The 17,335-nt window shown below is 36.8% G+C and overlaps 1 protein-coding gene across 1 annotated transcript in view; it reads left to right on the forward strand.

Annotated features, from left to right (window-relative positions):
* The first annotated feature begins 11,237 nt into the window (after positions 1-11,237).
* The window catches only part of LOC107550173 (mucin-5B-like), a 32,589-nt gene continuing 26,491 nt past the window's right edge, over positions 11,238-17,335 (forward strand). The window contains exons 1-15 of the mRNA XM_016231410.1: positions 11,238-11,271; positions 11,354-11,615; positions 11,815-11,929; positions 12,035-12,125; positions 12,235-12,341; positions 13,080-13,293; positions 13,479-13,604; positions 14,632-14,749; positions 14,927-15,065; positions 15,224-15,334; positions 15,518-15,587; positions 16,159-16,299; positions 16,488-16,652; positions 16,766-16,860; positions 16,933-17,059. Coding sequence (XP_016086896.1) covers positions 11,238-11,271; positions 11,354-11,615; positions 11,815-11,929; positions 12,035-12,125; positions 12,235-12,341; positions 13,080-13,293; positions 13,479-13,604; positions 14,632-14,749; positions 14,927-15,065; positions 15,224-15,334; positions 15,518-15,587; positions 16,159-16,299; positions 16,488-16,652; positions 16,766-16,860; positions 16,933-17,059 — 1,915 coding nt within the window. The remainder of the gene's footprint in view (positions 11,272-11,353; positions 11,616-11,814; positions 11,930-12,034; positions 12,126-12,234; positions 12,342-13,079; positions 13,294-13,478; positions 13,605-14,631; positions 14,750-14,926; positions 15,066-15,223; positions 15,335-15,517; positions 15,588-16,158; positions 16,300-16,487; positions 16,653-16,765; positions 16,861-16,932; positions 17,060-17,335) is intronic.

Genomic DNA, 17,335 nt, shown 5'->3' on the forward strand with positions numbered 1-17,335 from the left:
CAACATCCACAACATTGAAAACAAGCACCCTTACTCCTACCCCTGGATGTAATTGTCATTGGTCAGATTGGAATGACTTTGGGAGACCAACAGCAGGCCCTGATGGTGGTGAAATAGTACCTATTGAAAAAATAACTGACACCTTACCTACCTTATGCTCGGCACTATTGGAAGTACAGTGCCGTGCAAAACATTATCCTGGAGTTCCTCTTTCACAACTTGGACAGATTGTGAAATGCAGTACGAAACATGGTCTAATTTGCTTGAACAAACACCAAGGCCTTGCACAGCAATGCTACGACTATGAGATTAGAACATTCTGTTGTGATGAAAACTGTAGAAACATCACAACACCTTCACTAAGTACAGCTACTACAACAGTGTCGTCAACAAGCGTGCGCATACCACCAAGTACATCATCAGTGGTCCAAAGTTCCTCTACTGTTACAGGAACATCCACAGACACATCAACAACAATTTCTACTGTTACATCTTCACCAACTTTTTCAACCAGCATGCCTGCAACCCCAGTTAAGACATCAACAAGCCTTATTTCTTCCACAAGCACAAGCATATCAGCAACTACAGCAACAACTTCCACAATTTTTTCTGCAACACCTTCAATTTCTTCAACAAGAAGATTTACCCAAGAAGTTACCACACCAACAGTCCATAGTTCCCCCACTGATAAAAGCATAGCCACAAGTCTATCAACAATGAAAACAACATCCCTAGTGTTTTCAACTGGCATGACTACAACACTGACTAAAACAACTTCAGTCCAATCTTCCTCCAATATGACAGACATATATACAACTCCAACAACAAAAGCATCTACAACTCCATCAACGACTTCTCTAACATCCACAACATTGAGAACAAGCACACTTACTCCTACCCCTGGATGTAATTGTCATTGGTCAGACTGGGACGACTTTGGTGGACCAACAACAGGTCCTGAGGGTGGAGAAATAGTACCTATTGAAAGAATAATTGACACCTATCACACCATTTGCTCAGTGCCAAAGGAAGTAGAATGTAGTGCAAAGCATTATCCTGGAGTTCCTCTTTCACAGCTGGGCCAGGTTGTGAAATGTAATATGAAAGATGGACTAGTTTGCTTAAATAAACACCAAGGCATTGCACAGCAATGCTATGATTATGAGATCAGAGTATTTTGTTGTGATGAAAACTGTGACAACGTCACAACACAGTTCTCAACTACAGCGGTTACAGCAATGTTATCAGCAAGTGTGCATACACCACCAAGTACAATATCAATGGTCCAAAGTTATTCCACTGTTACAAATATATTCACAGATCTATCAACAATTTCTACTGCAACACCTTCAACAACTTTTTCTGCCACCATACCTACACCAAGTGAGAGTATAACGACAACAAAAGCAACAACTTCAACAAAGGTTTCTGCTACACCTTCAATGTTTTCAACAAGCAGGTTTACACATAGTACAAGACCAGCAGTCCAGAGTTCCCCTACTGGTAAAAGCATACCCACAACGTTGACAACAATCTCTACTGCAACACCTTCACTATCATTTTCACATGGAATGACTACACCACAGAAAATAACAACTACAATCCAGAATTCCTCCAATACTACAAGTATGACAACACAATCTTTGACTACAACAGTTACAAGGATGACATCAACAAGCATGCATATACCACCAACTACAACATCAAAAATAAATAGTTCCTCCACCATTACAAGCCTATCTACAGGCCCATCAGCAACAATTTCTACATGTACGGCTTTGCCAACTATTTCAACCAGCATGTCTACAGCATCAGCTACCTCATCAACAAGCATTACTTCCTCCACAAGCCATTACAAGCATATCCACAGGTACATCAACAACAATTTCTGCTGTTACGGCTTTGCCAAATATTTCAATCAGTATGCCTACAGCATCTACTTTGACATCAACAAGGCTGATTTCCTCCTCAAGCATATTGACAACTGCAGCAACAACGTCATCAAAGTTTTCTGATACACCTTCAGTTTCCTCAACCATCAGGCTCACACGACAAGTTACAACACCAAAGGTCCAGAATTCCCCCACTGGTAGAAGCATATCCACAACCCCAACAAAAATGTCTATTGGTACACGTTCACCATTGTTTTCAACTGGAATGAATGTGCTATCGACTAAAATACCAACAGTCCATAATTCCTCCAATACTACAAGTATGATAACACAACATTTGACTACAACAGCTACAAGGATGTCAACAACAAGGGTGCATATACCACTAACTATGACTTCAACAGTACATAGTTCCTCCACCATTACAAGCCTAACTACAGGTCCATCAGCAACAATTTCTACTGGTACGGCTTTGCCAACTATTTCAACCAGCATGTCTACAGCATCAACTACCTCATCAACAAGCATTACTTCCTCCACAAGTAAAAGCTTATCAACAACTACAGCAACAGCTTCAACAAAGATGAATGCTACAACTTCAGTTTCTCCAACAAGTGCCTTTTCACAGAAAGTTACAACACTAAAAGTTCATAGTTCCCCAACTGGTAAAAGCATACCTACAGCTCCAACAACACTGTCTACAGGTACACATTCACCAACATTTTCAACTGCCATTACTGCACCACTGACTAAAACATCAACAATCCAAAATCCCTCCATTGTTACAAGCATATCTACAACTCCAACAACAAAAACATCTTCTACAACTCCATCAACAACTTCTCTAACATCCACAACATTAAGAACAAGCACACTTACTCTTACCCCTGCATGCAATTGTCATTGGTCAGACTGGAACGACTTTGGTGGACCAACAACAGGTCGTAAGGGTGGAGAAATAGTACCTATTGAAAGAATAATTGACACCTATCACACCATTTGCTCAGTGCCAAAGGAAGTAGAATGTCGTGCAAAACATTATCCTGGAGTTCCTCTTTCACAGCTGGGCCAGGTTGTAAAATGTAATATGAAAGATGGACTAGTTTGCTTAAATAAACACCAAGGTTTTTCACAGCTTTGCTATGACTATGAGATTAGAGTATTCTGTTGTGATGAAATCTGTGGTAACATCACAACACAGTCTTCAATTACATCTGTTACAGCAATGTCATCAGGAAGTGTGCATACACCACTAAGTACAACATCAACGGTCGAAAGTTCCCCCACTGGTAAAGGCATATCCACAACATTAACAACAATCTCTACTGCTACACCTTCACTATCATTTTCACATGGCATGACTACACCAGAGACAAAAACTATTACAGTCCAGAATTCCTCCAATACTACAAGCATGAAAACACAATCCTTAATTACAAAAGCTACAAGGATGTCATCGACAAGCATGCATATACCACTAACTTCAATGTCAACAATTCATACTTCTTCCATCATTACAAGCATATCCACAGGTACATCAACAACAATTTCTACTGATACATCTTCACCATCATTTTCACCTGGCATGACTACACCACAAATAAAATCAACTACAGTCCAGAATTCCTCCAATACTACAAGTATGACAACGCAGTCTTTGACTACAACAGCTCCAAGGATGTCATCAACAAGCATGCATATACCACCAACTACAACACTAAAAACAAATAGTTCCTCCACCATTACAAGCCTAAGTACAGGTCCATCAGCAACAATTTCTACTGGTACGGCTTTGCCAACTATTTCATCCAACATGCCTACAGCATCAACTACCTCATCAACAAGCATTACTTCCTCCACAAGTAAAAGCTTATCAATAACTTCAGCAACAGCTCCAACAAGGATGAATGCTACAACTTCAGTTTCTCCAACAAGTGCCTTTTTACAGAAAATTACAACACTAACAGTTCAGAATTCCCCAAATGGTAAAAGCATACCTACCGATTCAACAACATTGTCTACAGGTACACCTTCACCAACATTTTCAACTGGCATTACTGCACCACTGACTAAAACATCAACAGTCCAGAATTCCTCAATTATTGCAAACATTTCAACAACTCCACCAACAAAAACATCTTCTACAACTCCATCAACGACTTCTCTAACATCCACAACATTAAGAAAAAGCACACTTACTCCTACCCCTGGATGCAACTGTCATTGGTCAGATTGGAACGACTTTGGTGGACCAACAACAGGTCGTAAGGGTGGAGAAATAGTACCTATTGAAAGAATAATTGACACCTATCACACCATTTGCTCAGTGCCAAAGGAAGTAGAATGTCGTGCAAAACATTATCCTGGAGTTCCACTTTCACAGCTGGGCCAGGTTGTAAAATGTAATATGAAAGATGGACTAGTTTGCTTAAATAAACACCAAGGTCTTGCACAGCATTGCTATGACTATGAGATTAGAGTATTCTGTTGTGATGAAATCTGTGGTAACATCACAACACAGTCTTCAATTACATCTGTTACAACAATGTCATCAGGAAGTGTGCATACACCACTAAGTACAACATCAATGGTCGAAGGTTCCCCCACTGGTAAAGGCATATCCACAACTTTAACAACAATCTCTACTGCAACACCTTCACTATCATTTTCACATGGCATGACTACACCACAAACAAAGACGACTACAGTCCAGAATTCCTCCAATACTACAAGCATGAAAACACAATCCTTAATTACAACAGCTACAAGGATGTCATCAACAAGCATGCATATACCACTAACTTCGATGTCAACAATTCATACTTCTTCCACCATTACAAGCATGTATACAGGTCCATCAACAACAATTTCAACTGTTACGGCTTTGCCAAATATATCAATCAGTATGCCTACAGCATCGACTTTGACATCAACAAGCCTTATTTCCTCCTCAAGCATATTGAGAACTACAGCAACAACTTCATCAAAGTTTTCTTATACACCTTCAGTTTCCTCAACCATCAGGTTCACACGACAAGTTACAACACCAAAGGTCCAGAATTCCCCCACTGGTAGAAGCATATCCACAACCCCAACAAAAATGTCTATTGGTACACGTTCACCATTGATTTCAACTGGAATTAATACGCTATCGACTAAAATACCAACAGTCCAGAATTCCTCCAATACTACAAGTATGACAACACAACATTTGACTACAACAGCTACAAGGATGTCATCAACAAGCGTGCATATACCACTAACTACGACTTCAACAGTACATAGTTCCTCCACCATTTCAAGCCTAACTAGAGGTCCATCAGCAACAATTTCTACTGGTACGGCTTTGCCAACTATTTCAAATAGCATATCTACAGCATCAACTACCTCATCAACAAGCATTACTTCCTCCACAAGTAAAAGCTTTTCAACAACTACAGCAACAGCTTCAACAAAGATGAATGCTACAACTTCAGTTTCTCCAACAAGTGCCTTTTCACAGAAAGTTACAACACTAAAAGTTCAGAGTTCCCCAACTGGTAAAAGCATACCTACAGCTCCAACAACACTGTCTACAGGTACAACTTCACCAACATTTTCAACTGCCATTACTGCACCACTGACTAAAACATCAGCAGTCCAGAATTCCTCCATTATTACAAACATATCTACAACTCTACCAACAAAAACATTTTCTACAACTCCATCAACGACTTCTCTAACATCCACAACATTAAGAACAAGCACACTTACTCCTACCCCTGCATGCAATTGTCATTGGTCAGACTGGAACGACTTTGGTGGACCAACAACAGGTCGTAAGGGTGGAGAAATAGTACCTATTGAAAGAATAATTGACACCTATCACACCATTTGCTCAGTGCCAAAGGAAGTAGAATGTCGTGCAAAACATTATCCTGGAGTTCCTCTTTCACAGCTGGGCCAGGTTGTAAAATGTAATATGAAAGATGGACTAGTTTGCTTAAATAAACACCAAGGTCTTGCACAACATTGCTATGATTATGAGATTAGAGTATTCTGTTGTGATGAAATCTGTGGTAACATCACAACACAGTCTTCAATTACATCTGTTACAGCAATGTCATCAGGAAGTGTGCATACACCACTAAGTATAACATCAACGGTTGAAAGTTCCCCCACTGGTAAAGGCATATCCACAACATTAACAACAATCTCTACTGCAACACCTTCACTATCATTTTCACATGGCATGACTACACCACAGACAAAAACTAATTCAGTCCAGAATTTCTCCAATACTACAAGTATGACAACACAGTCTTTGACTACAACAGCTACAAGGATGTCATCAACAAGCATGCATATACCACCAACTACAACACTAAAAATAAATAGTTCTTCCACCATTACAAGCCTAACTACAGGTCCATCTGCAACAATTTCTACTGGTACTGCTTTGCCAACTATTTCAACCAGCATGTCTACAGCATCAGCTACCTCATCAACAAGCATTACTTCCTCCACAAGTAAAAGCTTATCAACATCTACAACAACAGCTTCAACAAAGATGAATGCTACACCTTCAGTTTCTTCAACAAGCGCCTTTTCACAACAAATTATAACACAAACAGTCCAGAGTTCCCCAACTGGTAAAAGCATACATACAACTCCAACACCATTGTTTTCAACTGGTATGAATGCACCACTGACTAAAACACCTACAGTCCAGAATTCCTCCAGTACTACTAGCATGACAACACAATCCTTAACTACAACAGCTACAAGAATGTCATCAACAAGCAGCACTATACTACCAACTTCAACACTAATAGCCCAAAATTCCTCCATCATTACACACATATACACAAGTTCATCTAACATAACTTCTACTGGTGCACCTTTACCAACATATTTATTCAGTGTGCCTTCAGCACCAACAACACATTCAACAGGCCTTAGTTCCTCCACTAGAATAAGCAAATCAGCAACTACAGCTACAACTTCAACAAAGTTTTCTGCTACACCATTAATTTATTCAACAAGCAGGTGTACACAACAAGTTACAAGCCCAAGAGTCCAGAATTCCCCCACTGGTAAAAGCATATCCACAAACTCCAAAATCTCTACAGGTACACTATCACCATCAATTTCACCTGTCATAAATACTACACCACCAACGTCGGCATCAACAATCCTTATTTCCTCCACAAGTAAAAGCATATTGGGAACTACAGCAAAAACTTCCACACTTTTTTCTTCTATAACTTCAATTTCTTCAATAAGCAGGTTTATACAAGTTACAACACCAACAGTCCAGACTTCCCCCTCTGATAAAAGCATATCCACAACTTCAACAACAATCTCTACTGGTACACCTTTACCATTGTTTTCAACTGGCATTAATACATCAACAACTGAATCAACAACATTCCAGAATTCCCCCAATACTACAAGCATAACAACCCAATCTACTACAGCAGCTTCAAGGATGTCATCAATAAGCAGCACTATACTACCATCTTTAACACTAATTCAAAATTCATCCACTGTTACAAACATATACACAAATCCATCTAAAATAACTTCTACTAGTACACATTCACTAACTTATTTAACCAGAATGCCTACAGCACCAACAACGCATACAACAGTCCGTAATTCCTCCACTAGTGTGAACAAATCAACAACTGCAGCAAAAACTTCAACAAAGGTTTCTGTTACACCTTCAACTTCCACAAGCACTTTCATACAACAAGTAACGAAAGCAACAGTCCAGAGTTCCCCCACTACTAAAAGCATATCCACAACTCTACCAGCAATTTCTATTGCTTCACCTTCAACAACCTTTTTGGCAGGCTTCTCCTACAATGCATCAAGTATATCTCCATCTCCAATGACAACAACATCTTCTACAACTCCTTCAATAACTTCTCCAACTTTCACAACATTAAAAACAACGACCTATACTCCTACACCTCTATGTATTTGCCGTTGGTCAGATTGGAGTGGCCCAACAACAGGTGTTAAAGGTGGTGAACTAATACCCTTTACTTTCTTCCTTCAAGACAGTAGTTCATGAAATATAGTCTTTATTTCTCAGAATTTCTAGACAAATGTGATATATAACTGATTTTTCAGATTATATATATAGTTTGGTTCAATAATACTTATACAAACATTGATACAAAGTAAAACGATTATTGTAAAGACCAATATATTTTCTTTAGACATAGGTCAAATGTTAATCTAGATGAGTATAATAATATAATATAACAATCAGTATAACAAAATATTTGGGGGCATTTTATAACTTAATTTCAACCAGCAACCAGTATTTGTTTTGCACATCAAAACTCTGCTGTCAAGCTAAATACTATTTTAACAAAATTGTTTCTTTTCTTCTTTTTTTTTCATTGGGGAGTGTTATTTTCTTTTAAGACAAACTGACTGAAACAGGTTTAAACCATATTTCAACCATCATTTCACTTTTTTTCGTGTATGAAGCGCTTTGCAATATTATGTGACATATTTATAAGTAACATTTATTATTCAATCAGCAGATACTGTTTTCTGAAAGGGCTTAGAAATGAAGAACATCACAAGCAATTTTTCACAAGAACCAACGATTTTTGCATTTCTGTTTTATGGCACTTGAAGCATAAATCACACCCCTTTGCTTTTTTTGCTGTTGCTACAACTAACAAGCCATATCTAAATCTTATAACTTTCAGTGAAGGTAAATGTTTTTGTCTGTTTTTCCGGTTCCCCTCAAGTATGTTTATTCAATCATTGTGAAAGGAACCTTTACATAAAGGCTTTAACTTACCTCAGTTTAATCTTCAGTTGCATATACCATGCCATAGCAGAGCATCAATCATGACAATGTGTGTTTGAACTACGCTGTTGAGCCACTGAGTTAATTTCTGAATCCTGAATCCAGTTTACGCCAAAGACCATATTAAGCTCCACCTGTTTGCTTTGTGCTTGTGAGATAATACGGCATATAGCAGAGTGTGACGAAGACTGTGAGAAAACATGCCAGATCCCAGTTTCAACATACAGTTTTCATAGGCTTAGTGGCCATGCACACATCTTTTGACAAGACATAAGCCAGAGGTTGGGATGGCATGAAGGCTTCGGGAGAGGATCTACTCATTTTTAATAACAATAATCAAATAAAACAAATTCAAAAATTTGGATTCAGCTGATAAATCTTGAATATGATGCTTTACGACTCTGTTTATTTTTCAACAAATTTTGTTATTTCTTTTTTTTATGAAACATAATTGGTTTTTAAAATGTAAATGATTTATTATTGACATTCTGGTGTTTACACACACACACACACACACACACATACACACACATATATATATATATATATTTTTTAATTTTCATTGATCAGGATGCAGATCCTGGAAAAATTTTATGACTCACCCTATTGGTCGCAAGCAATAATTGCTATTATGCAAAAACCTTTCCTTGCGCTAAAAGTAACACAGGGCCTGACGTTTTGTTAAGGTGTTCACAGCGTTGCGTCACTTTTAAGGATTAAATACACTAAAGACTCAATATTTATACATCATTAGTTCAAAGGAGTCCCCCACCCCGTGCATTGTTGAAAGCCTTTCGCTTGCATTACAGAAAAGGCACACCAAAACCACAAACAACTACACATATAATGATATTTCCAGCTATTGCTTTATTTCAAATATGTCTGGTATTTTATTCTAGCTGGTTTTCAGCATTTTGGCACACAGATGGCATGTCTAGTGGAGTTCAAGATGCTAAATAAAAAGTACCAGAAACATGTTAACAACTAAACTAAAATGAGCTCAAACTAAATCAAGTTTACTTATACATGGGCTATCACGGTGTTGTTTTATCATCTATATATCGCTGAAATGTAGTTTCTAATTATAGTCATACTTACTACGTAAAACTAAGCATCATAATAATAGACTTTTAATTTAAATTAAACAGTAAATGTAAAAAAATGATTTTATTGAAGTACGTATATTGGAGTACATTTCACAAGAAAAAGCTCTTTCAAAATGTAATGTTTGAAAAGTCTGGTACTTGTCTTTGCTTTGTAATTTTTTTGTGAAATTTACTTGCAATTTATGAGTGAAAATAGTTTATACACTCAGTGTATAACTGTAAAGATTGAATAAAGATGTCATGAACAAAGGGATATGTGTGGTTGAAAAAATGTAAAATAGCATCAATATAATTGATTGAATATTTATTGAAGTGGCTTCAAACTTCCACTGAATTATTGTTAATTGTTAATTTAATTTAATTTAATTTTATTTTATTTTATTTAATTTTATTTTATTTTTAATTTTGATTTTAATTTTGATTTATTTTTATTTAATTTAAATTGTATTTATTTTTATTTATTTTTTTGGATTGTAGTATTTTCCCACATTCAATAAATGTAGTTTCTAATAAGAGCCTGATTTATTAATGGAATCTAAATACAGGTATGGAAATCTATCAGCTAAATGTTACATTATGCTGTCATGCAAAATAAACATGTGGCCCCACCTTTAGTTCGATCTTACGTCCCTTCAGAAGGACAAGTGCTATAAAACTCTGAGTATAGGACTGTGTCTTTCTCATTGAACCCGTGGAGAGCTCGCCGCTCCTCACACATCATGGAGAGGATACAGAGCATGTCTATAGGAGCGCTGGTATGGACACTGTCTATTGGACTTGCTGCGACACAAACCAGTAAGATTCATTTACAATACGTGTTTCTAAATACTGGCTTTAAGCATTTTATTTCATTTACATTGATTGTAAAATGTTTTCAATCTCGGTAACACTTTACAGTAAGATTCCACATGTGTTAACACTGAACTAACAATGAAAAACACTTCTAAAGCATTAATTTTAAAATGTACTAATACTTTATTAAAAATCTAAAGTTGTATCTGTTAATATTATTTAATGGACCTGAGTAACATTAACAAACATTAACAATGAACAATTGTATTTTTACATTAAATACTGTAACAAATGTTAATGATAGTTATTGCATTTCCTGATGTTAACTAATGAAACCTTATCATTAACCGTTTTTTTTTTCTACTAGAATAATTTATCTTTAAATAGGGGAATTTACTAATACAATAATTATATCATTACATGTAATGACAGGATGTTAATAATATTGTGGAAGAATTAGTTAAGAATGTATATAATGGCAGAAATTATTTCAGTGATTAAAAGGGGATCGTATATCTATGAGATCCAGTTTAATTAGTGGAACTGAAAAATTTTGTTTGATTCAAACAACCATTTTATATATGAATTCAGACTTTTTCTCTAAATCCTCCAGTTTTCACTACAACGAACATGATTCCAACTGCCACAATAGAAATGGTTTCAGGTAAGAATCGTTCAAAAATCCAAAAGTTTCCTCATTAGCAACTTTAAAATAAACTAAAAACGATTGGGTTTTTTTGGACCAGGAGTGAGTTCACAACACAACGAGCAGGTTTGCAGTGTGTGGGGAAACTATCATTACAAGACCTTCGACGGGAACTACTTCCAGCTCCCATCTTCCTGCAACTACATCCTGACGTCACACTGTTCGGCCAGCTATGAGGACTTTAACATCCAGCTGAGACATCAGGTGGTGAACAATGAAGCCACAATCAGTAAAATCACCATGAAGCTGCAGGGGACAGTCATAGAGCTGACCAAAGGCTCTCTCAGTGTTAACGGGCAGATGTAAGTGATTCTGATGATCAAATTAAATATATCTCATATGACTTAAACTGTGTTGACTTTTGACGTCATTGCTGTCAGCTTTCACTTTGTTTTTTGATGGTGGTGGTTTGGGAGCTATTAATGCAAACATAATATCTTTGACTGATCTGTATTGTATAAGGTGACTTGACTTGATTGAATTTTACCATCCTCTCTGTAGAGTCACACTTCCATTTAGCAGCTCTGGCGTTTTCATCGAGAAGATGACGTCTTATATTTCAGTCAAGGCTGTTTTGGGGCTTGTAGCAATGTGGAATGAAGATGATTCGTTCATGGTAAAGATGATTTTCTTCATGCAACAAACATTTATACTGCCTCCAATACCTGCAAGAAGGGAACCAATGCAGGACTCATATAACAAATATTTGATTGGTTTTCAGGTCAAGCTAGATGACAAATACAAAAACCAAACGTGTGGACTTTGTGGAGACTTCAACGGAATCCAGTTTTTCAATGAATTCATCAGTGACGGTACATTTATTTAAATTTATTTGACTATGGGGAAATACATTTGTAACCTTCTTGGATGTTTTACGTTATTATACACAGACAATAAAGAATCGTTAATCTCCTGTTCTAGGAATTACGCAGTCCGTGTCTGATTATGGGAACCTCTGGAAGATGGACGGTCCAATGGAAGTCTGTAAGGAAGACACAGTAGCTCTTGAAGAAAACTGTGGAGATGAGGTAAGAAATGAAATTGTACTTATTCTCTGTCTACACAGAAATGACAAGCAATTAAGTCACTTCATGTGTACAAACTAGGGTAATAATAATCAAGCATTCAGGGTAAAAATCCAATGGTTTCAGTTAAAATGTCAATTATGGGCGACCAAGGAAATTGCGAGTGGGTGGCGAATTTAGGTTTAGCACGTGTATTGTGGTAGTGTTAAAAAATCATGAGCATAAGCACAAAAGTAGTCATTTAGCAGAGACTTTTATGCATAGAGACCCCACACTTATTGCTTTGCTTAAAGATAAAAATGATGTTGGTTCATACTCGTTGTCCCTTTTGTCCCAAACTACACATTTTACCCACCATTTATCAAATAAGATTTATACTTCTGAAAATAAATAAATAAATAAAGCATTTTAGCATAAGGTGGCAACATAACCAAATGTAAAAACTATGCAATGTTATTGTGCGTTTTTTTGGGCCCCATACAGCTTGAGTTAATATTATGAATCACATATTATATGCAGGATACCCAGGGTTCAAGTCACAGGTAGATATATTTGTGTTTAGTAAATCAATTTACATTTAAAAAAAAATGCATTTGAATGTGAATGGGTTTATATCAGAAGCAGTGAGTCTTTGGAATTATCATTATTAGTGGTTTCATCATTTGTAGCTGTAGCAGTAATTATTTTACTGGTTTGTTGGTTACAATTTTGTGACTCCATATGATTTCTCTCACCCCACAGAATTTCTGCCGTGATATCTTCTCCAGTTCAGTGTTCAGTGATTGCAGAGGTCGGGTGTCCATTGATTCATTTCTCCAAGTTTGCATGAAAGACCTGTGCCATTGCAACGGCACCTCTGGATCCTTCTGTCTATGCAAATCCATCGGCGAATATTCAAGGCAGTGTGTGCATGCAGGGGGAAAGCCTGAAGAATGGAGATCAGAATATTTTTGCCGTAAGTATGGCATCTTCTTTAAGTGCATCATTTTTTAGTCCTTTGCAAATGTTTGTCTTACCATTAGACTATCTAGATCAAGGCCTATGGTTGCTAACTTGCTATAGTCTCTTCTTGTAGTTTTGTATTATTTTTTTTAATTGATGCTCTCTGAATAGTATGTCCTCTTCTTTTGTATGTTGCAGCACATCCGTGCCCAGAAAGTATGGTCCACCAAGAATGTGGAAATCCCTGCACTGACACCTGCACAAACCCTGATATAGGACAAGTGTGTGAGCACCACTGCATTGATGGATGCTTCTGCCCTCCTGGTACAGTGTTTTACCATGGTTTTCTTTATCTAAAGTAACTGGCTACATTGATTTCACTTTTCACTGATTTCTTTTAACTTTAATCTGATACTATTTTCGTTTATCCCTTTTATAGTGGTCTTCAGTCATTTTAGAATGATAAAATGTGGTCTTCGGTCATTCAGTTATTTTAGAATGAAAATTTAAAAAATGTGAATTTTTAAAATGTTCACTTTCTTAATGTAACGCAACTTTGTGGCACTTGCTTCATGAACACTCACACACACACACACACACATATACACGTTATTAGAATATGATTAGAAAACAATAAATGGTCTTTAAAAATAATCACACTTGTATGACTTGTATGACTGCCATAGCAAATGAAGGGGCAGTACAAAAAATATGAAAATACAGAGCATTTTTAGGAGTACAATCTACAACTCAACCACAGTGAAGTAATATTTGACAATGTCTAAATATATATCCAAATACAAAACCTAATAAAAGTAAGTAATTATGCCTGAACATACTCTTATAAGCAAGTAGGGAATAGACAACATTTAGCGGTTACAGTTCATATGACTTTCTTCATTCTTCCACCAAATGTCGTCAATCTGCCTTAAATGCATTGGATATTAATTCCTTTGCTATATTCTTAACTTAAACATTACTTAAATGTATATGAAATATTTAGGGGCCAAGCACCATAGGTGCTGTAGGCCCTGTTGTATCTGTTGGTTTTCTTTTTTTCTAACATTTCTATTATTTTATATAGACATAAATGCTGCATAATTTCGAGGTGGAAATTGCCTAGTGCCATGAAATCTCCAAATATTAAATATTAAAGAATAAATATTGTGGAAACAAAATATAGTAAATTTATTTTGGCCTGTTTTGACCTTTAAGGATCACACATCTGACCCCTAAGTGAGGAATACCAGATGGTTAAACAACAATAATTGGCAGATTTCTTACTGGTGTTCTGAACACGTCCATTCTGTCCTGAGCAATAACCCATTTTCCCTCGTTCTCTCTCCTCCAGGCACTGTTTTTGATGATATACACAATACTGGCTGTATCCCACACAGTGAATGCTCCTGCGTCCTTGGAGGTAAAATATTCGCCTCTGGGGAGAATTACACAAGCAGCTGCAGAGACTGGTAAGACTCTGTCATTTGGCATTCACACTTAATTAACAGAATTAGCTTTTATACTTGGCATAAACATGATTCATATATTAGACAAGATTGTGTTTTATGTTGTAATATTAAATTCTATTCTATACTGAGAGTTTTGAAAAGTGTATGTTTAAAGTGACATTATTATTTCCCATGTAGCACCTGTGAACAGGGACATTGGAACTGTATTCAGAAGGACTGCCCACATTCATGCTCAGTAGAGGGTGGATCCCATATTACCTCTTATGATGGAAAAGCCTACACCTTTCATGGAGACTGCACTTATGTCCTATCCAAAGTATGTACTTCCTTGTTCTTGAAGGCAGTTTATAGGACAACTTTACAAGTCATATAAGCCATTGCTGCACTAATTAAAAGTAGTAAAATAGTGATAGATTTTTAAAGCATTGTGCTAAACAATGTTAACCTTGTCCATTTTTCTTTCTTTTTCAAAAGCAATGCACAGGCACAGAATTCACAGTCCAAGGAGACCTGGTGAAATGTGGTGTGACTGAAACGGAAACCTGTTTGAAGTCAGTAACGCTGGCATTGTTAGATGGAACTAATGTAAGTACTAAAAGTAAAATTAAACTGTTAATGTTTTCCAAAACAGCCTTTTATCATAACTTGACGAAACTGCTCCTCACTCTTCATGTCACTGCCATTTATATTCAATCTACATGTCTTAAACATTTGCAAACAGACAAAATTCATTGATTTTTTATTGATGTTTTATTCCCTTGCATACAGGTGATTAAAGTGGATTCCAGTGGAAATATTGAGGTCAACAGAATAATTGCCCAGATGCCACTTTATACAGGTAGGCAAATTAACAAATACAAGAAGGGACATTTTTTAAAGAAAAAACTAAAATTCATAATAATAACAAAACCAACACTGATAGGCATACCAGTACTGAATCAGTTTTTGTAATAAAGGGATTTTGGACTTTTTTGTTTTATTTTTACAACCGGTGATTCCACAGAGATATTACACCAGGTGACACTGTAGAATAACCTATGTATGCAATTTCCCGTGAAATCTGCCCCTTACAGCACTAAAATATAAATCACTATTATTACAGTTTTATCAAAGTGTATTTGGGTAAAGTAAAGACATGGTTTGGAAGATTTGTTGGCGCATTTTCAATGATAGCATTTTGTTGTTTTATCTTTTATTGAAAAAGTTACAAAGTGTAACTTTAATTTCAGAGGAAGGTAATTTGGTGAATGCAGGGAACGTGAAATCTTTATTTAAAATAGTGTAGGTGCATTTGAATAATTGTTCAGGAAAAAAGTTAGTATGGACATTGCTTATACAAAAACTGCTCGATTTCTGCTTTATTACTGATTACCAATGTATGCAATTATATATTATTATTTGTCTTTCAGCTGATGTGAGCATTTTCAAGCCCTCCTCATTCTACATTGTCATTCAGGCCCATTTGATTGGGCTTCGCCTAGAGATCCAGCTTGTACCATTAATGCAACTTTACATCACAGTCAATTCAGTGTACCAAGGAGAAACATGCGGTATTTATTTTTTTACAGACCTCTTTTCTTTAACTCTCTCATGCAATACTCTGAATAAAAGCAGCATCAATTTATTAAATATGCATGTTTATTCATTGTATATCTAAGGTTTTCTGTGGGATTTCCTTCATGGTATCACATTTAATTCTTTCCTCGAATGCTTTTGTTAATAACAAATCCATTTACAGGTCTTTGTGGCAATTTCAACAACATTGAGGCTGATGACTTCACAACCATTGGTGGACTCAGGGAAGCAACCGCTTTAGATTTTGCAAACACCTGGAAAACAAGAGCAAGTTGCCCTGATGTCAAAAGAAACTTTGAGAATCCTTGCAGTCTTAGCACTGAAAATGGTATGAATTCATGCTATTGTTGTCATTTGATTCCCACAATACCGCGCAACACTTTGCCTTTATAACTCTGGAATGTCATTAAAGACTAATTATTTAAATTATCCCCCCCACAGAGAAATATGCACAGCACTGGTGTTCCCTGCTATCAGATCCCTCATCAGTGTTTGCCCCCTGCCACTCTGAAATCAGCCCTGAAGTCTACAAAGCAGTAAGTAAAATTACGTTACTTCTCTTGAATTGTTTTCTCTAGAGTTTTCTCTAACTTTTACATCCTTTCTAGAATTGCATATATGACAGCTGCAACTGTGAGAAAAGTGAGGACTGCATGTGTGCTGCTTTGTCTTCATACGTTCATGCATGTGCTGCAAGAGGGATCGCTCTTGATGGCTGGAGAGAAGTTGCCTGCAGTGAGTTGCTTTCTTCTCTGGAAGGCTTGAGAATATTTGATAGCTGTCAACAGCTCGACAAGCTCTTTTTGTGTTTCAAGTATGTGAGAGCTCTCGGTCTCTTTCTTCTCAGAACCCTACACGCTAACCTGCCCCAGCACCACGGTCTACTCTTATCAAATGACCAGCTGTGACCGCACTTGCCGATCCCTCAGCCAATCAGACAACACCTGCGCTATTGACTTCGTGCCAGTAGATGGCTGTGGCTGCGCACAAGGAACGTACATGAACGAGAAT

The sequence above is a fragment of the Sinocyclocheilus grahami genome, unplaced genomic scaffold, assembly GCF_001515645.1.
Source record: "Sinocyclocheilus grahami isolate Dianchi unplaced genomic scaffold, SAMN03320097.WGS_v1.1 scaffold390.1, whole genome shotgun sequence".
Classification (NCBI taxonomy): Eukaryota; Metazoa; Chordata; class Actinopteri; order Cypriniformes; family Cyprinidae; genus Sinocyclocheilus; species Sinocyclocheilus grahami.